This window comes from Cupressus sempervirens, chromosome 9, assembly GCF_028749045.1.
Source record: "Cupressus sempervirens isolate cs-2001-9-10 chromosome 9, ASM2874904v1, whole genome shotgun sequence".
Classification (NCBI taxonomy): Eukaryota; Viridiplantae; Streptophyta; class Pinopsida; order Cupressales; family Cupressaceae; genus Cupressus; species Cupressus sempervirens.
The window spans coordinates 366,215,483-366,242,486 of NC_143126.1; the positions used below are offsets into that span (position 1 = coordinate 366,215,483).

Genomic DNA, 27,004 nt, shown 5'->3' on the forward strand with positions numbered 1-27,004 from the left:
GCAAAAGCATCTTTTCGAAGGAGTGACACTAGATCTGAGGGTGTTCTTGATCTAGTACATTCAGATGTTTGTGGACTGATGTCGACAAAGTCTCTCAGAGGATATGAGTACTGTGTTACTTTTATTGATGATTTCTCCAAGAAGACTTGGATATACTTCTTGAAGACTAAGGATGAAGTTTTTAGTCAATTCTAAGAGTTCAAGGCTCTTGTGGAGAATTTGACAGGAAGGAAGATAAAGGTTCTTCGGTCAGACAATGGAGGGGAGTACAAAGGGAATGTCTTCCAGGAGTTATTTACTAGAGAAGGAATCAAGAGAGAGTGGACTGTTCCTTACAATACACAACAGAATGGAGTTGCTGAGAGGAAGAACTGTTCTATATCGGAGGCAGCAAGGGCTATGTTACATGACCAGGACATGCCCCGTTACTTATGGGTAGAAGCGCGTAGTACAACAGTCTACATTTAGAATAGAGTTCCACACAAGGTGCTATGGAAGATGACACCAGAGGAGGCTTTCATAGGGAAGAAGCCAGATGTTGGTCACTTTAGGATATTCGGGAGTTTGGCTTATTGTCATATTCCTGGACATACATGTACAGAGTTAGATCAGACTGCAGAGAGGGGGTACTTTGTTGGGTACAGTGAGACCTCAAAGGCATATAGGATTTTCATTCCAGGGGCTAAAAGAATTATTGTCAGATGTGATGTCAAGTTCATGGAGGACAAGGCATTCAGGAGATCTAGAGATTTGCTTGTGGATGATCAGAGTGAGCAACCGACAGAAACTTCAAAGCCAAGACAAGGGCAGCAACGCTCAAGTACAATTATCAGTACAAGTGTAGGCTCAGGTAGTGAAGATTCACAGAGTATAGAGCAACAGGTGCAACATGAAATGCATCTAGAGGATTTAGAGGTTGACATTTCGTCCTCTACAGTTGGCAACAGGAACCATGAGGTTCCAGATACACAAAGGGATACTTAGGAGTTTGTGGGAGCTCCTAGGAAGAGTACTAGACAGCAGAGACAACCAATCAAGTTCAATGATTGTGGCATTAGTTAGTCAGTTGGTGTATAGTGAGCCTTCTAGCTATTAGGAGGCTGTAGAGCATCAGGTATGGTGAGATGCTATAGTTGAGGAGTATTCCTTAATAATGCAAAATGATGTGTGGAAGGTAGTTCCTAGACCAACAGATAGAGCAGTAGTTGGATCACGTTGGATCTATAAGATAAAGTATGGTGCAAATGGTAGCATCGAGAAATACAAGGTGAGGTTCGTGGCCAACGGGTTCTCTTAGAAGGAGGGAATAGACTACGAGGAGACATTTGCTCCATTGGCTAGGTATACTTCTATAAGAGTTGTGATCTCGTTTGCAACACAGGTGGGATGGTAGATCCATCAAATGGATGTCAAGACAACATTCCTTAATGGTGAGTTAAAGGAGGAGGTATACATAGAGCAACCAAAAGGCTTTGTAGCACACAGCAAAGGGACCCACGTGTGTAGATTAAAGAAAGCCTTGTATGGGCTCAAGTAGGCTCCTAGACCGTGGAATGAGCGCACTTATACATACTTGCAGGGAATGGGCTTTGTGAAGAGTGAAGCGAATGCTAACCTCTACTACTTGGTGGTCAGGGGTGAGATTCTCATTCTTGTTCTTTATGTGGATGACTTGTTTTTTATAGATTCACTAGGGCTCATAAAGGATTGCAAGAGGGACCTTGCTGAAGAGTTTGAGATGAAGGATTTGGGACTTATGCACTACTTTCTAGGCATGGAGGTATGGCAGGAAGGTAGATACATCTAAGGAGAAGGATATAGATCTCACCTTATATAGACAGTTGATTGGTTCGCTTATGTATTTGGTCAACACTAGGCAGATATAGCATTTGTAGTAAACTCTCTTAGTCATTTCATGGTTGAACTAAAGAGAATGCATTGGATAGCAGCCAATCATGTATTGCGTTACTTGCGTGGTACGATTGAGTATGGGATTAGATATGTCCGAGGTGAAGGTATCAAGTTGATAGACTATACTGATGTAGATTGGGCAAGAAGTACAACGGACAGAAGGAGCACTTCAGGGTGTTGTTTCAGTTTGGGATTAGGAGTTGTATCTTGGTTCAGCAGGAAGCAGAAGTCTGTGGCTTTGAGTTTAGTAGAAGTAGAATACATAGCAGCTAGCATGGCGACATGTGAAGCTATATGGCTTCAAAAGTTGTTAGTAGCCTTGTTTGGTCAAAAGGTTGAGACTATTGGGATACATTGTGACAATCCGAGTTGCATCAAGTTTTTTGAGAATCAAGTGTTTCATGATAGGTCTAAACATATAGATATCAGGTATCACTTCATTAGGGATTGTGTACAACGAGGTATCGTTCAACTACAATACATACCTACAGAAGAGCAACTAGTAGACATTCTAACGAAGAATTTGGGGAAGGCCAAATTTATCTTCTTCAGAGATAAGATGGGTGTCATGGAGAACAACTTCCTCGCTAAGAGGGAGTGTTAATTATTGTTAGTTGAACAGTTGTTATTTTTGACTCGAAAATAGCAGAAGTATTTATGGGTACCTTGGACAGTTGTTCGTCCTTACCTTAAAAATAGCAGCATTAGTTATGGGTAGTTTGGACAGCTATTTGTCCACTTGTTGAGAATTAGTAAATGGTTACTATGCAAGGATAATTATTTACTAATTTAGTGATTCCCTTTTGGACACATTGCAATCAATTCTTTTATTGGCTGTTAAGTTGTCTTAATCTCAGTTGTTGGTTTGATTTAATCTCGGCTGTTGGTTTTCCAATAGAGTAGTATAAAAAGGGGTCATTGGGTCATTTGGAAAGACAAGCTTTTGGAGAAGCATTTGCAGTGATAGCAAATTGTCTTGCAGTGTTAGCAAGGGCGTAGTGTTAGTGTGGGAATAGCAGTGGGGAATATCAGCAGGAGAAATTAGGAGGTTGTCGGAGTTCTGCCAGTGAGAAGCAAGGAATTTTGTATCTCTTGATTTGTTGAAGTTCAATATAATTCCTCATTTGTAGAACTGGTTTTCCCTTAGGCAGGGACAATTGGTTTAAAAATATTGTGTTCATTGTGTTGTGAATTTCTTTCCTGTATTTTTTATTGGTGAAGTTGCAATTGTATTATTTTTCAATATTAGTTGAGAATTTATTTCCAGCAGTTTAATAATCATTTACGATAGGAGATTAATAATCAGTGACTGCAATAGTGTTAATTTTCACAGAGGCATGCTAATTTTTGAAATTTGGCTAAATCGAGAATTTCTTAGATACTCCCAAATTCTAAAATCTTCATTATAAATCCTATGAACCTAAAAACACTCTCAAACATCTTGACTATATATATAATTTTTCTCTCCAAGTTGAAGAAATTGAAAATCACACAATTGTGAGTCAACTTGCCAAAGGGGGAAATCTCAGCATCTCAGTATTTCCGCCAAGGGAAAATCTCCGAATCTCGATATTTCTACCACTTGCAAAATCTTGACAACTTCATAATTCTATCCAAGTGTAGAAGCTGCCTAAGGTGAAATGTTGACTCCAAGTTGAATAATGAAATTGTGGATGAAAAAAGTGGAAACAAATTGAAAACTTGAAGACAAGAACATCGAAACAAAGGGAAAATCCAAGATCTTGATATGTCTGCCTTTCTTTTAGTCCTAACATTCCAAAATACCTGCCCAAGAAAAGGAGCAATCCAAGATGAAACATCAACTCCAAATTTATGTGGAAGATCAAAACAGAAGGAAATATTGATTGAGAATCAGATGTTGGTGAAGGTAAGGCTGCAAACCAGATTGTAAGACCACAAATGAGCCTTGAAATGTGAAGTTGAAAACATGGTCTAACAAAAATGAAACAAAACAAAAAGGGGGAAATCTCAACATCTGAGTATTTCTGCCAAGGGGAAATCTCCAAATATCGATATTCCTGCTCCTTGAAAATCTTAAGAATCCAAAAATTCTCCCCATCCATAATGACATTTTGATGATTGTTCTCTGCTCTAAACAGATCAGAATGATGTAAACTAAAAGTTTGGAAGCAAGGTTGATGAATTTTGATGGATTAGTTTTGGTGAACAAAAGTGATTGAGAACAAGCTTAAATAAACTCCAAATACAAATTGCTTCCAAAAAAAATGTTGATCAACCATGAAATGAACTTGAGCAAGCAAGAAAGGCAATTTGAAATTTATGAGAAAATTAAAAATAATCCTGACATTGGGCAAGATCTACCCATTGTTAGGATTGGTAATGTTGGGTGGATATTTTGCAACCGACAGTTTGTTCAAATCTAATCGTAAAATAGATAGACCAGCCACAACATATGAGCCAAAGTCTCTCCTACCTTAAAGGGAAGGCTCCCCCTTCTCACCATTCCTTGGATCAACTCAAGGTAAGCAAGTTAAGAGATTTTTGTAAGGGGTCTTACCAATATTGTTTCCTGTTAGCCTTTAGGAAAGAACCCACTTACCTGCGGAGGAAGTAATGGGCAAGATTAAATCTCTAAACTACACTTCTATTTAATAGTTGGAAATGGTGATACCAATAAACCAACAGCAACTCAAAGGCTGATTGCAAGCATACTATTAGGATTAACCACAGATAGAAATAGCAGTCACATGCAAATATAACCAATATTAGAAAATAATAGATCGCATATAAGAGAGCACAAGACACCAAGATTTAACATGGTTCACCCAATTCCTGGGCTACATCCACCAACAACAAGTCCAATATTATTATTATCTAGTGATTACAACCTCATTACAATCCGTAATCCTTTACAGTTCAATACCACCACAAGAACCAATTTTCGCATCACACATTATGAAAATCCCTAACCCTAAGCCTTTTTATACAAGCTTTTTGTTGCTTACAAAATTAGGGCTAGAATAATAGAAAAATTGTAGCTAACGCCTTTTACAATATAAGGTCATTTTTGGCTTTGGGGGTGTTGCCCCTCAACCCACCCTATACTGTGACAGGGAGCGCACTTGGGGCGTTGCCCCTTGACCTCGTCTTGGAGCACTGCCCCCAAAACCCCGTAGAAATAAAGTGGGGTGAAAACTGCGCCGAATAAACCTCCGAGTCTAATTAGGCTCCACATCCAACACATACCGGTTTGACCCCCTAAGTCATGTTTATCTAATTTATAAGAAAAATCACTACCATTGGGGTGCAAAGACTTCCAGAAGTAGATGATCTCTATTTTATAACTTATTTTTAGTTTTAATCTATTCTATAAGAAAAATCTCTACCATTGGGGTGCAAAGACTTCTAGAAGTAGGGAAATTCTAACTATTTTTCATGAATTTGAGATGGCAATACAAGCTATAGTTACAACTTCTAGTTTATGTATTACCACAACCGGTCCCAGTCAAAGCTTCGGCTCTGATTGCTTTTTAACTCACTATGATCTATGATGAAACACACAATAATAACATGAGTTAAAGACAATAGACACAAATTACAGTCAAAGCTTCTAATTTGCGCTATTACAATTGCTTGTAGTCAAAGGTTCGAATCTAATTGCTTCCTTTATTCACTTTTCTCCCAAATTTGTAGTACACAATCAAAGTTATGCTTGCACAAGTTTGGCAGAGCTTTCTTGCATACAAAGAAAGATGATTTTAACAATGAGAGACACCCCTTTTATAGAAAAGCAAGTGAGAAATAGGAGGAGGATAATGTGGGAGCAACTCAACCAACTTACTCGGTAAACTAGGAAAGAAGAATTATTGGGTTACATGTTTGAAAGACATGTAATCGGATTACATGCGTCTGATTTACAGGCGATTGGATTACATGCAATCCATTTTCTACATCTACAAAGCTGGAAAACACTTGAAGAAATTGTTGAAACTGTTGATTTTGAATGAATCAATCCTATAGACTATCAAAAAAAGCTTTCTACTTCGTGATGATTGTGTGACTGGGGATTCCTGTATTTTGCACTAATGCGTTCTCTTTGATGAGATTTTATTTGTCATTTGAAAACTTGTTTTGATTAAACTTTTCCTCGTTCAAGTTGTCGTAAATTATCCTTTGTAGATTAACACATGACCCCACCCACCTGGAATTGCACTTGGAAGATCTTTTGCCCTTGGGCGAATGCGGAAATTACAAACCCCACCCGCATAGCTTTTGCACTTGGAAGATTTTTTTCCCTTGGGTGAATTACAAACCCCACCCGCATGGAATTGCACTTGGAAGATTTTTTGCCATGGCAGAAATTAAAAACCCCACCCTCATGGAATTGCACTTGGGCAAGTGCATAAAATCAGGGAGTTCAATGCCTTGCTGATTAGATTTATTCTTTCAAGATAATGGCAATATTAGTGATCAGATAAAAATTAAGTGTGGACTGCTTCCAGTTTGAGAGCTTGCGAGTTTCCCACGTATCCAATCACAGTGGAGATGCGAAGCTTTATGGATGAAAACACAAGTGTTTGACCAAATGCTTTGAAAACATTGCTATAACATCACTGCCAACATTGCCTTCTTCCACTTTTGTGCTGGAGATAGCAGCATCCATAATTAACAAATGCAAAGCCTCTAAGTTGTTTTACGTAATGGCTTAGCTCTGCCGTTTCCTGCAAATCGGGTTCAGCCAGATAAGTCCAAGCCATATGTGACAAATTTTAAGTTTTGAATGAAATACATAAGCTAATGTGACAACCCACGTGGTCAAAGCTAGAGTATTCGGAACAGAGGTGGATGCAGCAATTTATATGCATCTTTTTGTATGTGATCACACGTCCTCTAGTCTTCATCTCACTCCCTTGATTTCCTTGCAACAGGATCTCTCTAATTGGGGTTTATTATTCTAACCTCTGCATACATAGACACGTCAAAGCACATGAGCTGTTTGGAGAAAAATCTTTACCCGCAGCTTTCCTGCATCTTCCAACCCACAATACTCAATGTGGATGCATCAAGAACAATCTCTTAAACTCCATGCGCAAAAAGGGAATCATTCCTAATCCATGACATGTAATGGAGAGCATAAACAAATACATGGTACTGAACTTGACTTGTTTGATGAAATGGGCTATTGAAATGTGAACCGAATCCCATACAACTGGTGGGCGTGACTGAATGGTCTTCATCAGTAACCATACAAATGCCTAATACTAGCTCCAAAACATGGTGTTTCTCAGTCAAATGCATAGTGGCAAGATGCATATATGCAAAATATGGAATCGTAGAGAATGCAATCAAATGGCAGTCAAGGGATTAACTAAGATATTATAGAGCAGGTTGATAGGTCTATGTCTAGGTCGTCACTTTGAAGCTGGAATGATGATTGTGCAAAAGAATGCCTCAAAGAGATTTCCTCACATGGACATCATGTTTTCCAAACTCCAAGTAAATAGTACTGATTGGTAGCATGTTATTGGAAATCTCAAGTATATAAACTTAATGTTCAATGCACGACTTTGCATTCTTTGCGAACTCTTACCTCTAGCTTGAGCACATGATTTGTTTGACAGAAAGCCGCAACTCATAGTGGAGAAATATTCTAAATATAACCTTAAAACACAGTGTTGTATATCATTCTCGATAAAAAAGGTAGTGTGGGAGTTGAAGATATTCGGTGTGATCGAGAGAAGGATCGGTAGCCGAACCATGAAATACAAATATCAAAGGCCAGATTATGCTCCCATTTTAAAAAAGTACACTTCCCGACATTGGTGATACCATTTTAGGAAGTGTTTGCCTTTAAGATTTTTGGTTGTCTCTTGAGAGCGAAGACAGGACACCTTTAGCCGGAAAGATATGGAAAGTGGTTTGGCTCGAGCAGGAGGGCACCCCATTTTAGCACAGTGCCCTGATCTAGTATTGGAATGCATGAAAGCCTATCATCCAAATACTAGGGAAGATCCTGTTTCTATTGCCATTGCCTTTCGATTACCTACCAGAGTGCAATATGCCAACATCAATTTAAGAACCGCTAAGGAGTACTACATGGCAAATCAAACTCAGTGTTTGGACACCGTTGCCAAGTCATGGCTCTTGCAACCAAGGAAAGGGAAATCTCAACTAGCCAAGTCCATCCACAGATCATTGTTAAAGGAAGATGTAGCGAACATGGTAACTCTATTAAGCAGGATAATAGGACTTCGGGATTCACATGAGTTCGAAGGTTGGATGTTCCTATTTATTAACATGGTCTGCGAAGGGAAGCAACACATTGATTGGGTTGAAATTATCAGTGCCTCACTGCATAGGCAACTCATAGAACTCCAAGCAAGTGATTATTTCTACATGATTTCGTACCTTTTCTACGCTATTGCAAGTACCAAAAGTTGGCAAGGGCTTAACCGACAAGGTATATATGATGATACGGCTATTATTTACAACCATCTTCCTCAGATACAGTATGACAATAGCCTGCACCATTTTAGAAAAGTGAATGATGCATTCACAATGTTGACTGTAAGAGAAATTCAGGGAAACATCGGACTCAGAATTTCACCAGAAGCAACGATGAAAGTACAAAAATATGGAAGTGTTTTCATACAGTTCCCAAGGTTCACTTATATCAGGTTAGCTGCCTATGATGGGTGGCCCTTGATGCTACCTAGATTCGTTGATGATAAATTGCTCTTGATTGAAATGTGCATGCAATTAGTGAAATCAATAAACTTTGCAAGAACAGGAGGATAGAGGAAATACCTTTTCCTATCGGCATCGGATATTATAGCTGTGACAGTGCATCAGATGCGAGGAACATAGAGAGATCCATTGCCACAATTAATTTGCATCCTTATACTATGTGTTTCCCTTATGATAGTAAAGGCTATGCAGTTAGTGAGTTAAAGCTAAACCCCAGCCTCAGTCACTTCTCGACTCTAGAGGACTTTTGGGAGGATTGTGAAAATGATTTCGAAGTCAGGAAGAGAGATTGGATGCGGCTTACAGTAAGGCAAGTGATAGACTTCAAGGTGGATATTGATGTGATAGGTGTAAATGATGATGAAGTTTCCTGGGTCGATCCCTTCTACTATGAGAAAATCAAATTACTAGATCTTTCTCCTATTGATTGGTCAGTTCAAGAGTTAAAAAGCCTGAAAGAAAGAACTGCCTATGTCCTTAAAAGAACAAGAGATTGGGTCAGTAAAATTAGAGCAGAAAAAGTGACTGGTGAATTTCAAAGTAAAGAGAGGACAGGTAATCAAGGAGAATCATCTCGAATGGCATTAGAGGCAACTTTTGGTGAGAAAATACAACAATTGGATACGAGTGTTCTAGATAAAGATGAAGATCTAAATCAGCCGACTAAGTTTACAGTCAAAAGAAGGACAAAAATGAAAGGTAAATCTACTAGAGTGAATAAAAAAGGAAATGAACCTAATGAGAAGGATCAAAGAATTCCTCAAACTGTTGAATCAAACATTCCTGTTACATCCTTTGATGACGTAGTAATTTCTCATTCGAGCCTCTCTCCTCCTAAGATATCATTAATAGATATCACATAGTTGGATAATCAATTATCTAATCCAAAAGATTTAATGATGATTGCTGAAAATATAACAAGTGACATGCAAGTTTCACTTCCAGCTACTACACATACATGGCTCCAGACCAGTCTTCAAAAGAAGAAGAAAGTTGTTCAAACGATCCCGCCTCCATATGATGTAATCTCTAGTTTCCTTCAGAAGCCTCCTAAAGTGAAAAAGACTAAAGTGATGTCTAGGTTGGCTGTTGATAAAACTTCAGGCAATCTATGCGTAGAAATAGCCAAGTCCATAATTGAAAAGAATGTTGATGAAGCATCTGAGTCGGATTTCATTCTGGATAAGGTTGATCTTGGTCCATCTACTGCAGAAAGAGACTTTCAAAATTTTGAAGTGATTGCTGCCCAAATGTTACAAAGAGTGAAGAAAGAGAAAAGATCCAAGGAGCAACCCAAAGAGCAAGTTCAAATGCTGGTGTCTTACATCAATTTGATTAGCGATCCCTCTAATGCGAAGATAATAGTTACTTCACCAGCCTTAGTAGGTCTTGATGGTATTCTTGACCATGTTGTTGTTGAAAGAGTAAACAAACACAAGTCACATAGTATGATGATCAAAGCTTGGATAAATAGAATGATAGAAGATGCTTCAAAACTCATAACTGGAGTGAAGGAAATATATGGAAAAACCATCGAACAGATATAGGTAATGTCTAAAGAGCTAGAAAGCAGCAAAGAGTAGAAAGTCACCTGGCAAAAAGTAGCTGATGAACTACAAGAAATGGCCAAGTTAGATACAAACACCCTAGTTCTGGAGAAAATTATTGCTGATCCAAGTGAGAATCAAACGCATATTTGGAGTAAAAGTGTTAATTGGAAAATGATAAATATCAACAAAGGGATCATTGAGTTTGAAAAACTAATAGCTTCTTGGGAGTAGCTGAAAACAAAAGTTACGGATGAATTAGTCTCTACTATCATAGGTGGGGCAACAGTAAGTGATCTTCAACATATTGATTGCCAATTTCTTCTTGGTTCTTTCAGTATCCAAATTCATTCAGAAATAGAGAATCGAGTATCGGATGCTAAAACTATGATGAAGCTCAGTCTGGTCATAGTCATTCCAGAAGATTGCAACATTTCAGCCTATCGATAAGAGTCAAAAGAGATCTAGGATAAATACTTCACAGCGAAACTCAGGATGGAGAACGTGTTCATTCCCAATTATGATTCAATGATGATCATCCTTGACGCTTATAAGGCTTTCCGGGATAAGTCAATCATGTCCAGATAGATAGAGTTCATAGCTAGAAGACCAGTGATTGGATATGTATACATTCTTAGTAATTCTAGCTAAAGTTTTATTTTTGGAAGTTTTCCTTGTATAGGTTAATTTTAGTGAGGTTAATTAACCTCTCCAAAATTACGTATTTTGGAGGTAGTTATTAACCACGAAGAGGTAGTTCTTAACCTCTGTGTCTATATAAAGAGTCTTTTTGGCTTTGTAAGGGACTTTTTTGGACTTTAGAATAAGGGAACACTATGCTAAAATTTTGATCAGAACACAAATTTTGGAAAGTGTGTACAGATTTTGTCTTTGAAATTGAAAATCTCTATTATGTTCTTGGTGCGAGAAATTAAAATGAGACATGTGTTTGATTTCATGTTCTAAACTCTAGATTGTTGCAGCATAAAACAAGAGATTCTCTCTGTAGTGAACGTTTTCACGATATTGTGTAAATGTTTATGAATCATGAATCGACATGGTGATAATGATCATTTTCAAGCATAGTTCTTGATTGTCTTTGTTATCATTTTATGTTAACTCCAGAAAGCTGTGAAGTCGCGTGGTGCATTCGTTATCAATGGCTTTCTATTGATCTTAAAAAGTTTAAATTCTTTATTTAAAATTTTTTAAAATTACACCATACGAGGGAGTTGCCCCTCTAAACGCAGAGGAAGGTTGCATACCAAGGGCCCATCCAACTGTTGTGAATGGTTTGCTACATACACTCTGTTGGGCCATTTTTATAGTGACAAATCTGTTGACCAACACACTTCAAGAATAAAAATATTTAAATTTGTTAATATGGGATTTATTATAGAGGTTCGATTAGGGGAAGGTTTCAAAAGCGACAATTCTTGTCATCAATTACGGCATGTTTGAAAATGACAAATGTTTTTCAACAAATCTTTCCATTTTCAAACTAGAGTATGATTTGAAATTAAAATTTTCACCATAAAGAACAAAAAAACATGTGTAATGATACCTACTTGCTGTGAAGTTACAATAGTGGAGGGGTAATGATCTGGTACCTTTTTGATAATAAAGATATTTTAAATGTCAATACAAAATAACAAAATTCAGATCAACAGATCATTAGGTTGTAGTATATTGGAAACTACAAATTGCTATGAGACCAATCTTAGTAATAACTTATAATTTCCGTACCTATACAAAATGCAGCACTTTCTACATCAGTAGACAATTTTTTACATCTTTTTATGACACAAAAAATCTGAAGCATGTTACTGTATATACTTTACAAAAAAAAACACCAAGTTATACGTCTTATACATTATTAAGCAACTGTACTCTCAAAAGTTTCAGCTTTGACTGAAGTTCTCCCAGTCCCAATCCCATCACCCAATAGGAGGTGACACAATTGAGAATCTTCTTTAGATCTTACAACCTTGATGCCAAAGTCATCACTATCAATAAAGTGGATCCTTGCTCCACATGATACCTTGTTATCTTATTTGTTTATAGCTTCTTTTTCATTGTAAGTTTCCTGGAATCCCATTAGTCTTTCGAAGAAAGGGGTGCTCTCAAACTGTTTGTAAAGCCAAGTGTGAAAATCAGTGTTACGGGACTCGAACTCGCCTCTGACTCGGAAAGTCAAAATCCGACTCGGACTCGGACTTGGCGATTGGACTTGGCAAGGACTCGAAAAATTGAAAAACCCATGAAATTCAAAGATTTTTAAGGATTTTAAGATTGTTTCATGCATCTTTTAGTTAATTAAATAATATCAAACACACAATAATTGAGATAAATAGAAGCTACTTAATACACATACACAGTTTTGCATAGATTACATAAGTATAAAAACAAATTTCTGAAGGAAAAAAACTGAATAACACAATATAAAGTTATAAACTATAAAGTAATAAACATAGTGTCACTCCAGTGTCAAAGACTCAAATGTCTACAATATTCATGGATTACAAAATCCGTTGTATGAAATTCAAAAGTTCAAAACATATATCAAAATAACAACTAGAAGACTAATGCTCATAGTAGTCTATGTCCTCTTACGAGTGCGCCTAAGATAAGTCATGGAAGACTCTAGAGCCATCCTCTCTCCCTGTGTCTGAGGCTAAGCCTGAACCTCATCCTCATCCTTCTCATCCTCATCATCATCCTCATCTTCACGCACATAATCCTCGTCATCAGACTGGGATACATCACTCCTAGCCTCAGGGTCATGCACTTTGTCTCCTCACGCTCTAGCCTCCTCAACTACCATCGCTACTGCCTTAGCCTCCCGATCCACCTGATCTATCCACTCCACATCTTCATCATTGAAGACAGGATCAACCATCTTTGTGTTCCACTCTGCATGAGGATCAACATTCTCTAATACAATCGATGATGTATCAGTGCCAAGGATCTGTCTATAGCGAAGGCGAAGGTTGTAGTGAACAAAGACAAGATCATTTAATTTTTTCATTGCCAACCTATTGTGCTTCTTCGAGTGTATGTGCTCAAATAGACTCTAATTATGTTTGCATCCTGATGCACTTGATGGCTGGCTTAAGATGCGAATCGCAATCCTCTGTAAATTTGATACATTTGTGCCAAACATCTCCCCCCATGCATCTGAAACAAGAAAATTTTGAATCATATCAATAACTTTGAATTTATCAAATTAAAATGGTAATAGAATTACTATTAGAAATTAGGATGTAGAATCAAAGATTTTTAGTATTTACTAGGCATCAATTTTGTCCTTTTTTTTTTTGCACAACTCCCCTTGAGCTTTCTTAAACAACTCAATCTCATGGACTATAATTGTTCCAACTGCTGAATTAGGGGACATTCTCTCTACAACATTGTAGAGGCCGCTCCACACCTCATCATCAGCCTTGAAATGTGGGTTGAATTGGTATGCTGGATTAAGGAATTAGGCCGTTGCATGTATAGGCCTGTGAAGTAGATTGTGCCAACGTCTATCAATGACATCTCATACAAGCCCATACCTATCTTGATTCCTTGCAAAAAAAAGAGCGAATGACCTCCTTCACCCTATCCATGCCCTCATAAATGTAGCCTATTGAGGGCTTCTCTCCATCAACAGTTTGTAAGAGAACAACAAGTGGCTTTACAAACTGAAATCACTATGAAAGTTGGAAAAGAAATAATCAGCTTTAAGTTTTTTCTTTAAAAAATGAACAATAATTTATAATATAATTTCATAAACAAAATAAAGTTGAAATGAGGACAAAAAAGAAAATTACCATCACAATATCAGCAATCGGTGTCCAAAAAGAAGTCTCATAAAAAACATGATCAGCTGTAGCAATCCCCGCAGTGGCCTTTGCATATGATGATGTAATCCACTCCTCACTAACAAACATGCATCTCAAACCTCCTTTTGAATCAAGCAAAGATTTCAATGTGAGAAAATTGGTTGCAAATCTAGTGACCCCTAGATGAGACAACTCTTTTTGCTTATTGTGTTTCCTCATGAGGTTGAGGACCCATGTATGATTATATATGAATTTGCATACACTCCTTCCTTGCTCTATAACTGTATTTATCCAAGGGATTGTACCAAGATCCTCTAACATGAGGTCAATGCAGTGAGTAGCACAAAGGGTCCAAAATAAGTGAGGGTGTCTCTCCATAAGAACCTTTTCTGCAACAACATAATTTGTTGCATTATCTGTAACTATCTGCACCATATACTCCTCACCCACGTCCTTTATCACTTCATCCATTACCCCACAAAGATATTCAACATTCTTTGTTTTTCTTGAGGCATCAATTGATTTCAAAAAAATCATGGCACCTGAAAAAAAAGAAATAAATTAGTATAATGATTAATGATGAATCATAATTTATAAATTCATTATTTATAAACTTAATCACTTAAGTACAAGTTCTACTTCTAAAATTTTAATGTCCAAGACTCTAAGTACAATTACGCTTTACCTGATGAGGAGACAAGAAAGTTGAGGAGTGTTCTACTCCTTCTATCAATCCAACTATCAGTCATGATGGTGCAACCCTTCCTCTTCCACACCTCACGTTGCTCCTTGATTTCAACTTCTATATTAGCCACCCTTTGGTTCAAAATAGGGCCTCCTAGCTCTTTAGCACTAGGGGCTTTGAACCCCGGACCACAAATAGCAACAACATTGATTCCAATTTGCCAATAAGGGGACCTAAAACAATTATAATAAAATTTAAAGTTAAACAAATTAATATATTATAAATAAATTTGAAAACAAAATACAAATTAAAATAAACAAAATAAACATATTATTGTCTTTTGAAAGTTGAAAGTTGAAAGTTGAAACTTTGAAAGCAAGAGAACACATCAATTTAAATTTAAATAAATAAGTACTTTGTTGCATTGAATGAAATGTTGTTGTAGATGAAGAAGTCTCCAAGTGCCAATTTTGCATAATCATGTTTATCCTTGTTCCAACCCATGCCCTCAAGCAATGGTTGTGCACCTGGAGCCGTGCGTGGAGCAAACATGGAATCAAGTGTCGATCTTTGCTTACGAATGTGAGGCTCAATGGTCACATTTGTAGAAGCAATGGCATCCGTAGGTGGAGTTGGGGATAATGGAGAGTGAAAACTAGAAGATCCCTATTGGGCTCCAACTAGTTGTGCCATTTCTTCATGTTGCTTCTTTTTCAATTCTCTTTTCTCCATTTTTTCCTCTAGAAGAGTTTGCATGTCTCGCATAACATCTTGGGGTACATCTTTGCATTTTTTAGCATCACGTCTAGGTATATTTGCTAGGTGATACTTCAATCTATTTATTCCTCCCCCATTATATACTACACTTCAATGCCAACATGTAACAACTCTCTTTTTGTGCCCTGGGAGGCATGTTTCCAAGCCCTATCCCTTGCTATTGCACTTGGGTCCGCATTAGGGTTAAATGGAGGCCTAGTTCCACTTCCCTCACCCTGAGATATTATGTCAAATTTTAATGTGTTTGCTGCTAGCCTGCTGCAATATGAATGTAAACAAAATGAGAAGTAAAAAATAGTAGATAGTAGTAGAGACCAAACAAATTTAAATAAAACGAGAAGTAAAAATACTAAAAAATACGAAGGTAAAAGTTTAAAACATATTACAAAACAACACAAAGAAATGCAACTTGTAGCTTACCTCTTTAAATTTGCACAAAGTCAAACAATGGAAATGCAAGTTTATAGAAAGTTAAACCTCCTCCAAATGTTCCCTTAAGCTCCTCTCAATGCTTTAATGCAAGCTACAAAGATGCACAAACCATTAGCAATCAATACGGGAGAGCCAACCGGTTTGCTGATTTCTCTCTCAAAACCCCAATATTCTTCTCTAACTCTTTCCTCTCTCTTGTGAGCACAAGCAAATGGTGGAATGACCTTCTTAGGTCAATAACATGTTATAAGAACCAAAAAAGTCAACATAAAACAAAGCATTTTTTATTTTTTTGCCTTTTTCCTTCTTGGCCGCTGGCGAGAGTCCATGGCTCGGGACTCGGCGAGTTTGGCGAGTCCTTGGACTCAGCCAGGACTCAGCCGAGGCTGAGTCCAGAGGCAGATTGCCTGGGAAATCGAGACTCTGCCTCGGACTCGCAGAGTCTTGGTCTGACTCGGCGAGTCCCGTAACATTGGTGAAAATAACTCCTCTTCTTTGTTTACTCTCATCATGCCATCACCAATTAGCTTAAAAATTTGAAACATTGAGATCTCCATTGTAACCATAATCTGCATGGCAACATTGAGAAGTATGATTCTTTGACTCAGTAAGTGTCCTCTACCCCTTTCAAAATTTTCCGTATTTTTTGCCTTCTAGATGATCCATAAGATCTAAGTGGAAAAAGAAAGTTGAAGCATATTACAAATTTTATCCAAATTATTAACAGTTCCTTTTAGATTTTTGATCCAATAGCACTTTAACCTTGTATGAAACAAATTCCAGATCTCCTTTTAAAAGAAACATTCAAAAAAAAATGCTTAACAAATTCAATCTTTCTGCAGATAGTACACCAACCAATGACAATAGTATAAAATTTATGAGTTAAATGTTGCAGAGAAAACAACCATCTAAAGTAGGTCTATATAGGCTCTAAAATATTTGACCATAATGACTTGAATATTCCCTGCCACTGCCTTTCTTCCAATTTTACATTCCAACAAGTATTAAGGTAATAAAAAATGGAAATAGAGATAATCTCAGCTTTAACATCATATAGTAGACTACCATCAATCCATTTATATATTTTAATTTGATCAACATCCTAAATGCAATTAAGTGGATATTGAAAGCCTTTACAAGTTTCCCTTAGAATGGTATAAGTCCTCTAGTTTGACGGTGGTGTTTGGTGGATATATTGCAATCAATAGTTTTTAAGGATGAGCCACAAAACAGTGGTTCCAGCCACAGCGTGTGAGACACAGTCTCCTCTACTTCTAAGAGAAGCCCCTCCCCCTCTTGTTGCCACTGTATTCAACAAAACATTAAATTATTAGTTACACTAAGCTAAATCAGGGGTGGGACATTCATCCTATTTTCTAATTTCAGAATAATCTTTAAGCAATAACGTAATTCATTTACAAAGTATTTATTGGAGCAATAATTCTGATAAATAGAAGATTAGATGAAAGAATAATTAGCAGCGTACTAGCATTTTATGTAACCAAGAAATTCATGAAAGCTCAAAGTCTTTCCATGGCTCCTTATGAGATTTTGAGAACAAGAATGTGACACATGCGCAGCTCAAAGTTTCCAACATGTATTTCACCTTGCATGCACAAATGCAGAAAACAAAGAAGCACAAAGTCTGCAAGCTATTCCCTTGCTTGAGTGTCTTATGTTAATCTCAGACTTTGATAAGTAGCTTAAAGTCTGCAAGACCAAATCTGAAACCAACTTATAACAATGAATGCAATATGCAGCTCAAAGGCTGCAAGATTGAGTTCAAATTCCTTTTGAATGAAAGGACAACTCACAATCAATATTTAGAAAAAGTTGTCACATAACACCTTGAATCAACACAAAGTTTAAAAACAAGTTGCCTTTTTTATTAAAAGCAATTTAATCTACATCCAAGCTTAAAGTCTTAGAGTTCATATACAAAATGGCATATATTTCTTGCATTGCCAAAGGATAAAAAGTACAATGAGCATCTTCCTTTATTTATAGGTAAGGGGTTGAGAGTGAAAAGTGGGAGAAACCCAACTAATCGAGACTTATTCAACAACTAACTACCTAGAGTTAACTTATTCAACATTGCAAGTCTTAATGTACTGCAATGTGATTGCATGTTATAATTTTGTAGGTGATATTATCACACGCAATTATATCCTGTTTTTACTTTACATGTCATATGTCAAAATGAAATTACAAATACACACTGAAAGTTATTCTAAGTGTCTAACAAGACACAACACCTACATACATTATCCTTTTGTCATTTTCCACACTACTACAAGATGTTAACATTTTGAAGATTCCGGACATGGTGAAAGCATTCTGTCCCAGAACAAGGCTTGCATCCTTGGATTGTGCTGCATCATAGTAACTTCCACTCAGGTGTGAAAATATTTTGTCTCAGAACAAGGCTTGCATCCTTGATTGTTCTGCATCATAGTAACTTCCACTCAGAAAACATCTTCCTGTATCTTTCTTGAAAATATTTTATGCTCTTAATCATTCCTATCACTCATTCACCCCCTTGTATGGCTTCACAATGTTCTCCCTTGTGTCAAGTTTTAACTTCGAAATCTACTTGCAAAATGAGGCCCATGAGGATTTTCGGTTTTGTTGATGGGCATTGCAGGTAGGTTAAATACACACATTTGAATTCACATATGGGAAGTCCAAGTTGGAAATGCATATGCATATCATGGAAGGGGACTTTTAACTGTAATCGGGTTTTGGAAACTTGATTACATATGCTTTAGGGAAGTGCTTTCACTTATAATCAGGGTTTAAAATCCCAACTGCAAGTAGGGGGAAATTTTTATTCTTGCTTGGAAGATGAACTTGTAACTAGGATTTAAAATCTAGATTGCAAGTTAGGAAGAACATATATTTGGAGGAGTACTTGCACTTGTAATTGGGTCTTAGAAACCCAATTTCAAGTGATTTTCAATGCATCCAAGACTGCATTGGAATTTGAGAAGAACCTTACATTGGAAAAATCTTAAGCCGTAACAATTGCGGGGAAGAACTAATTTGTTGCAGCTTGCACACGAGGGGAAGAATAAACTATTAAGGGGAAGCTTTCTGCTAGGTTGAGGTGATGCGCTTGAAAAGTAGGAGCATCAACATAGATCATTGAAAGCTTCATGATCTTTAAACTTTGAAAAGCAACCTACATCTTTGTTGAACAATTATAGGACTTGTGAGAGCAACCATAAGGGCACTTGAGTACTTAAGAGTATCTTCCTTCAACTTTGCTATTTTGATAAAAAAACGGTGTTACCCGAAGACGCGTCTCCGAGAGTTTTGAAGTTTGCAGAGACTTTGAAAAGGGTGGGAGACTTCATGACGGAGTCTCCGAAAGTCTCTGTGTCTTCAAACCAAAAAAATGAAGTCTCCCTCACATCTCCGTCTTAAAAATAAATTCAAAACATAATATTATCATCATACTAGATAGTAGATAGTAGATAGTAGATAGATTCTAATTTTTGTTTAGAGTTCAGCTTTTTGTTTGCATATTAGCAATTTAACATAAAACTACATAATTTTTAATTTCAAATTTCAATATGTAATGAATCTAATGATGATCATATGCGATATTCAGAAATCAGATATGACTATGAGATATGAAATGTGTTTTTTGAAATGTGCAAACTTCTAATTTTGAATGTTAATATTTATTATTTTGTAACTTTTCAGTGTTCATTATTCTTGTTTTCAAAGCACTATGTTATGAATCTATGGTGTTTCTTAGGAATTTTAAAATGATATTTTAAAAATAATTGACGTCTCCAAAAGTGCCCGTCTCCTGTTTGAAAAATAGCTGTACCGGTACCAGTACCAGTATCAGAGGCCTACAAGTCTCCCTGCCTCCCTGTAACATTGATAAAAACCCATCAAAAATGGTGCGAAAAATCTTTAAAACAGTGAATTAACATCACATTCTAAAAATGAATAAACACCCTCTCTAAAGAAAAATCCCCAAGGCAGTAAGGTTTTGGAGTAAAGTCATTTGAGCATTAAATCAAAATAATCACCAAAACATGAAGAAAAACTTTGATGACTGTAGCTTCTATATAATTTCTGACCAAAGATATTGTTGTGCTCCATGAATGCATCCACACTTTTGTCATCCTTGAAATCTTGATTTGTAAATGCTTCAATAATCCATTGTGTAATGCCCAAACTGAATTTACTGTCATAGTTTTCTACTGCACACAACTTGGCATATATCCCAGTGTAGCTGCCTTCTGAATCAAAGACTCTACAATTACCTCTCCTCTGCAATCTCTGGGACTCATCCATTGACACGTCTTATATCTGACTTTAGTATCTCAACTTTATCATTTGATTTGCCTTCCAAATCATCACTAGAATGTGGTCCTTATCACTGTCAATCTGCCATTTTGTGCATAAGATATTTCAGCGCTACTCCATACAATTTGTTCTTCTGCTGTTTGAAGATTATCTTTTCACAAAGCACTGTCATAGCTTTAGCATTACTACAATATTTTTCTTTCATTCACAACTTACGAATATTGGCAAGACTCTTATCAACTTGACCTTTAAGCCTTTGGTATTCATGTGGCTTTCATTGTAACTCAGTCTTGATGCATTTCTTGACTGGTACAACCTTGTTTCGATGCTTTGCCTTTGGCTGTCTTCTGAAACACTATAACAATGATCACTGCCTGTATCAATGACTACAAATATACGTGTTTACGAGACAATTTGTAAAGAGAACTTGTATTAATGATTTGGAAACCCAAAAATTTCAATAGAAATCAAAGAAATTCGACTCCAAAAGAGAGACTCAGTAAAAAATGAATTTAAAAAATTGTGCCCTAGATGAAAGACAACCACGTATAGAAGAAAAACACATAAAGAATGGGAACAAAATGCCCAAAATAGCTGCAAATCCCCCAAACGTGGCTCATTAAGCCGTTTAGGGCATGCATTTACAATCCTTTTTGATGTCAAAGACTTTAATCGTAGACGGGTCCTCTATTTTATGGGTTTGTAGCAACGGTTGACAAGTCTCATGGGCATGGAAAAATGAGAACAACTCACCTACGGGTTTTAAAAGCCAAATGACAAGTTTCCAAGTCAAAAATGACATCAGTCTCTCTATTTATGTTGTTCATGGCCTTGTACAAGTTCCATACGCCTTCAAAAAAGCGCCAAATTGTAGTTTCGGGTTTTCCATGGTCTTTCACTGGCTGAAAGCATAGCCTTTGAACATGCATAGATGAAGAAAAGGCTAGACGAAATGTATTTTGGGTTTAATAACATTGTTTTCAAAGATCTGGTTTTACTTCACCATTTACAAGTAAAAAGCTTGTTTTATATCTTTCAAACACCAATAATTAGCTACATTTGGAAAAAGACTTTTAAGCCAAAATTGGGGAAAGAAAATAAATCATCGGGCTTGTTTTGATTTTTAACAAGTTTTATTTAAAATAACCTTGTGACTTGGACTTGTAAAGTTGACCACTAAACTTAGATTAGGAAAAAGGCATAAAGGCTTAAAAAGAGATTTTTTAATAATATATTAAGCAACATATTTCATATAAACAGACTTGCAAGGATAAATGCATTTAAATTTATGATCTAATTGCAGAATCAGAAGCACGCTTTTTATTTAATAATAATTGTAATGTCATAATTCCATCATTAATCATTATTTCTCAATTTTGACTGATTAGGTAACCATTGTATCCATGGTGTATCCCATAGTTTTAAAAAACTGCGATATATTGTGAGATATTATGAGCAAAACTGCCAGCCAATATAATTGCCAAATAAATCGCCGACGATATGTTGAAAAAATTGCACTGAATTTGGGATGAAAAAATCACAGTTTTTTACGATTTTTGGGTCAAAAAACTGCTGATTAAGTCAACTTGAAAACAATAAAATTTTCTAAAAAAAGTTTAGAGTTTTTTCAATTTCCCGCAGCTTGCACGATGAACAAAAGGTCTGGGATGGCTGGTGAGGAAAGGTGCGATTATTGAGGACTATTAAGGCACACAGATTTAGGCTATTGAGAAAATAAAGAAGCACAAATTCAGACACAAGAACTATTTCGACAATATGCCTCAAAGATGCCATCACATGGAGTGCTGATTGTAGGATACACACATAATGGTTTTGCTCTTCAACAAGTTATAGAAAACATTTTTGGAAATTTAATGTAAATTTGTCTAAGCATGCCAAATTTCATCCCTAATCAATGACTTGGAAAGTCAACACATAGTAGTCAAATCTCCTCATATACACATCATTATTATGCTCCTGTATACACATCAACATCACTATATATACTTTTGTAGAGCTGTAAGTTGTAAATTTATATAACTCTGAGTTATGAATCGATGATCGCGAGTTTATAGATAAGTTTATAATATTCAAATTTTAATTTATTTGAACTGGTTTTGTAAATTTATAAAACTGTATAATACAGATTTATAACACTATATATTAATACTAAAGTAGTATAATATTGTCTATTAATAAATTCATTATAGAGAGTTATAAATTAGTATAAATTAATAACTGTATATCTAATAAATTATAATACTGTATATTTATTCGTAATGCTAATATGCATATGCATTGTTTATTAACAACACTTATAAGTTTATAGTGTTTATAAATTATAAATTCATTATAGAAAACAAATATATTTATTTATAGTCTTCATAATTATAGAAAAGCTAGATAAGTAACTTACTATAAATAGTAAGTGAACTGAATTGATCCAAAGGAAGAGAAAACTCAAACATCCTTGACCTTTGGAGTGTGAAATTAGTCTTTGGCACTGCCAATGAAGGCCCTCTATCCATCTGTCTAGCCTACGAGGGTTAATGAATAGACTATTTCTAGATTAGCTTGAGCTTGTTCTCTAATGTAAAACTGACATCTTTGACTTTTTTGAGCAACACAACATCCTTGTTTTTCTCTAGGTTAACAAACCTTCTTAGAATGGGGCTCAAGCCCCTTGACTTTCAAAATGTGAACTCAGGATTGGTGACATTCATTAATTAGTGACATTTCTTTAGTATTCTTGAAGATGTCATAGCATTTAGGAATCTTAATTTCTGATTTGAGCCTTTTAGTGTTAGTTTTCGCAATTCCTATATTTGTTTTCTTCCTATTGTTATTTTTGGGACAGTAGCTTGCACCTACCTAAAGGAATAACATTTCTTTTTTACCTTAGGAACATGGTGGAACAAAAAGTAGCGCCCAATTGTTTATAATGAGTCCCCAACTTCTGCATAATCCTCAATTCTATTTGTTTCAACTGGATTACCTTTAGGCTTCTCCATGTTAGTTACCCCCTTGGACCAGACCGGGTTTGCATCTATTGGAAGTGTGGTTTGAATTCCATTCTCTGTCTTAACTTTTCTCAGGGGCCTTATTATATCCAATGTTGGGTATAGTCATAGAATGTTGGGTCTAGTCATAGAATGTTGTTGCAAGTTGTTTTTGTAGTCCTATTAGTAGTGACATCTAGGGCATTAATATATTGTTGGTCCACCCATCCCTTTTGATCCTAACTAATATTGATATACTTATCTTGGTGTTTTGTTTCTTCAGTAACTGCATTTATATCATCACCTTCAAGTTGTATATTTAGAGATGACGGTAATATGGACTGAATCTTGACATATGATTGGACCTTTTTTCACATTAGGGGGTAGGGGATCAATCCCCCAACTAGTATCAATCACTTCGTTGCTAATTAGACTCTTGGATTCAAACTCATACCTAATATTCTTTGGTAGATTAATTGCAAGGATTTTGAGCTTGGCCTTTAGGTAAAGCCACAACTAGGGGACCTCATCCCCAAACCCAACAATCTAGAACTGCGAGCATGTAGGCCTCATAGGGGCCTCATACTCGTAGGAGTGAAAGGCCCGCATGTGTCTGATACAAGACACTAGGGATGAAAGATTTATGTGGTTCCAATGTAGAGTCTGGGAGCATCACACACCTATGAGGCATAGGGTCTGTGAGCTCTCTAGCCCAACAAGGGTCTAGCCCATTAGTCCTTTAAGCTCCTCCACACCTTTCTCCTCATCTCTTCCACACCACCAACCACCACCTCCAAACTCCACCGCAAACACCAACACAACCACCAGTGCCTGCATGTCCACCAAGGTGGGCCCAAACAGATGTTAACACTTGTTTGGTCCAAGCAGGGATTTGAACCTTGGCAACACTTACAATGCAACCAAACCACGTTTATACCATGAGGTGATCCCCTGCTAAAACGGTGATTTATTAGAATGCTAAAAGCTTCTATTAATAAATTGGGATGAAGGATTCCTCATAGCATGCTGGTGAATTTGAACAAATAAAACAAAACATGATGAATTCTTACGGTACTTTATGAATGGAGAAGATGCCATGGATTGCACGGCTTAAGAAATAAAAGTTTTAGTGTTTCTAGTTGAGATGTTTAGGCATTCTTGAATTCTTAAACTAGTATATAAGCTAAAATGGTGATTAATTACAATGCTAAATGCTTCTAATAATAAATTGGGATGGAAGATTCCATATGCCATACATGGCAATTTATCAAAAAGTAAACCAAAAAATGATGAATTCTTACATTACTTTAAAAACATATTGGAATACGAGATGGCACGGACTGCACATAGACTTGTCTAATAGTTATTTTAATTAAACTGACATAGCGTCTTTTGAAAGACAAAAAATTGCCAGCTCTATCTGTGCTTTAAACTCAAAGAATTTGAAGAAAGTAAGATAAGTGATATGTAAAAAGTAAAACAAAGCTTTGGAATATGATATATTATCAAAGGTGGAATCTTCTGTAAAGCATTTTAAGCATAAATAGCATCTCAACGGTACATCAATTGCCTTTCATTGACCACATCTTTGGCTTTTTATTTGTTTCATTGATCTTTCCACATTCATTATTTTATGTTTTCTTAGATGTCTATTATAATTGCACATAATAAATAAGGCTTATTTTCTGGTCTGAGTTACTAGATTGGGTATGTTGGTCTGTTTTTTCTTTTTGAGTATGGGTTGCATCTGTGCAAAAGCTGAATAAAAATCATAAATATATACATATGTTGGCTAAATTGCAGGAACTAAGTTTAGATAATGACATACCATACATATAATAAACAAAACAACTATTTCCTCATTTTATTGACTGTATGTACCTCAATTTTCGAAGCTTTAATGCCCATTTTGTGGGCCCCTTCAAGGGCTCCATTTCATGTCACTCTCAGGTGGGGGCATCTTGGGTAAAATCTAGCAAACCACAAAAGCATAAAAGATAAAAACCATGATGCAAATATGGGGGAGATTTAAAGCTCAAGTATTGTCATTAGTTTCTGAAGCCAGCAATTTTCTTTTAACCGAGAAACTCAACAGGTAATACTTCAAGACTGAAACTAAATATACAAGCCATATAATGTTAAATCTCAATATAAAGAATGAAAAGAAGCGAAAGAAAAGCATTGTTGTTTTCATACACATAGGCCATCATTGGACAGAGAAGTGCAAGGAGGAGAAGCCTTACAGAATTATGGCCATCCTACCTCACTTTCCTGGCTTCCTAACTGTAATGGTGCCTGTTTGTACAAGCATGCATTAACAAAAAAATGATGTTTGTAGAAGGGAGGTGCAGGGGTGTTGTATTTATTGTTTCTGCCTTATTTATTCTTTCTGTGAAGTATGGCCACATAAAAAAAATAGCTCAAATAAAATTACCAAACAAAAATAAAATTAATTTTTCTTGAAAGGCAACAGTTTGCACATGGTTGTCTTTGTGAAGCTGGATTTGCTTGGCTATGTTTATGGACATACCTGGCTGATCCCGGGGCCCAAAGTTGGCACCTTGTGCACACCCTCAAACGACAGGACTTTGAAACTTGACCCAGCTACCTCAATTTTCTGAGGAACTGGTAACTTACCTTTACGCACACATCATTCAGAGGTTGACCAATTCGTAATCTTGCTCGGTTTGGGCATTAACAAAGATTTTCTTCTTATCTGCCGAAAGCTATAGTTTAAGTTCATACGCTGCTTCTGATGATTTATTAAGCTTAACAGCTTTCAATCCTGTTAACTATATCATTTTATTTCAGAAGGAATATATAGCAAAAACTAGATATCTCTGCTGAAACTTAAACTGGTTTTCTATTAAATATTAACATATTTGTCTGACTCTTGCATTTATAGACAGGTGGTGTATCTCCTGAAGCTTTGTATTCAAAGCTGCTTCATGTTCTGAAGTTTGTATATCAGTATATTTGCTTTGAAAATGGGATCTGGATGAAGTTTATTGGAAAGTTAATGTGGCCAAAGTTATCAGAGGCAATTATTACAAATTGTCTTGCCAAGGTATGTTACCAAACGGTCTTTGTTTGATAACAAAAACCTTATTAAGCTTTCTGATTTAATATATCCATCATTCAATGGAAGACGCTTCCTTTTAGTTTTTATCAAATTGCATCTTCTTTTAGGAGGTCAAACCTTTCTCATGTGTGCTAATCTGTCTTGTGAATTACTATTGTCAACTTCAGAGAAGTAGCTGGTCACTTTGTGTGGTTCCCATAATTTGGATGAAAATAACATTTTAAGACATTTTTGTTGTGAACTTCTTGAAATTTGTGTTATCTCTGTCCTTGTATCCTTCACCTTATCTTATATAATATGCTGGGGTCTAAATTTCATATGTAGCTGGCTTCAAGGGGATGGTGATCATCAGTGGCTTGACCTGAACAATATATTTCTTGTAGGCTGTACCTGATGAAATTTCTGAAGTTACAGAATTCCAGAAGGTGGTGAAATTGACAAGAGACTTTGAGAATGAATTAAAGCATATGACATTGATATCTGGATCTGATGATAACGATGACAGACTGACCAATTTTGCATTAAATGTTGAGATTCATTTCGCTTCAAAAAAGAAAAATTGCATCTTAGCAACTGTTCGAAAGCTAATAGTTCAATCTGATTTTAAGGCTTCAACGGTAATAAAGCTAGTTCAATAGATTTTCTGCTGTTGTACTAATTTTTATATCTGACCAAGGCAAGGGTTCGGA

At 36.3% G+C, this 27,004-nt stretch overlaps 1 protein-coding gene across 2 annotated transcripts in view; it reads left to right on the forward strand.

Moving 5' to 3' along the window:
• ATZW10 (centromere/kinetochore protein, putative (ZW10)) overlaps positions 1-27,004 on the forward strand; it is a 228,329-nt gene that overhangs the window by 42,912 nt on the left and 158,413 nt on the right. For both annotated transcript variants that reach the window (XM_089800136.1, XM_089800137.1), the window contains 2 exons: positions 26,139-26,300; positions 26,699-26,932. In XM_089800136.1, the coding sequence (XP_089656262.1) occupies positions 26,139-26,300; positions 26,699-26,932 (396 nt within the window). The remainder of the gene's footprint in view (positions 1-26,138; positions 26,301-26,698; positions 26,933-27,004) is intronic.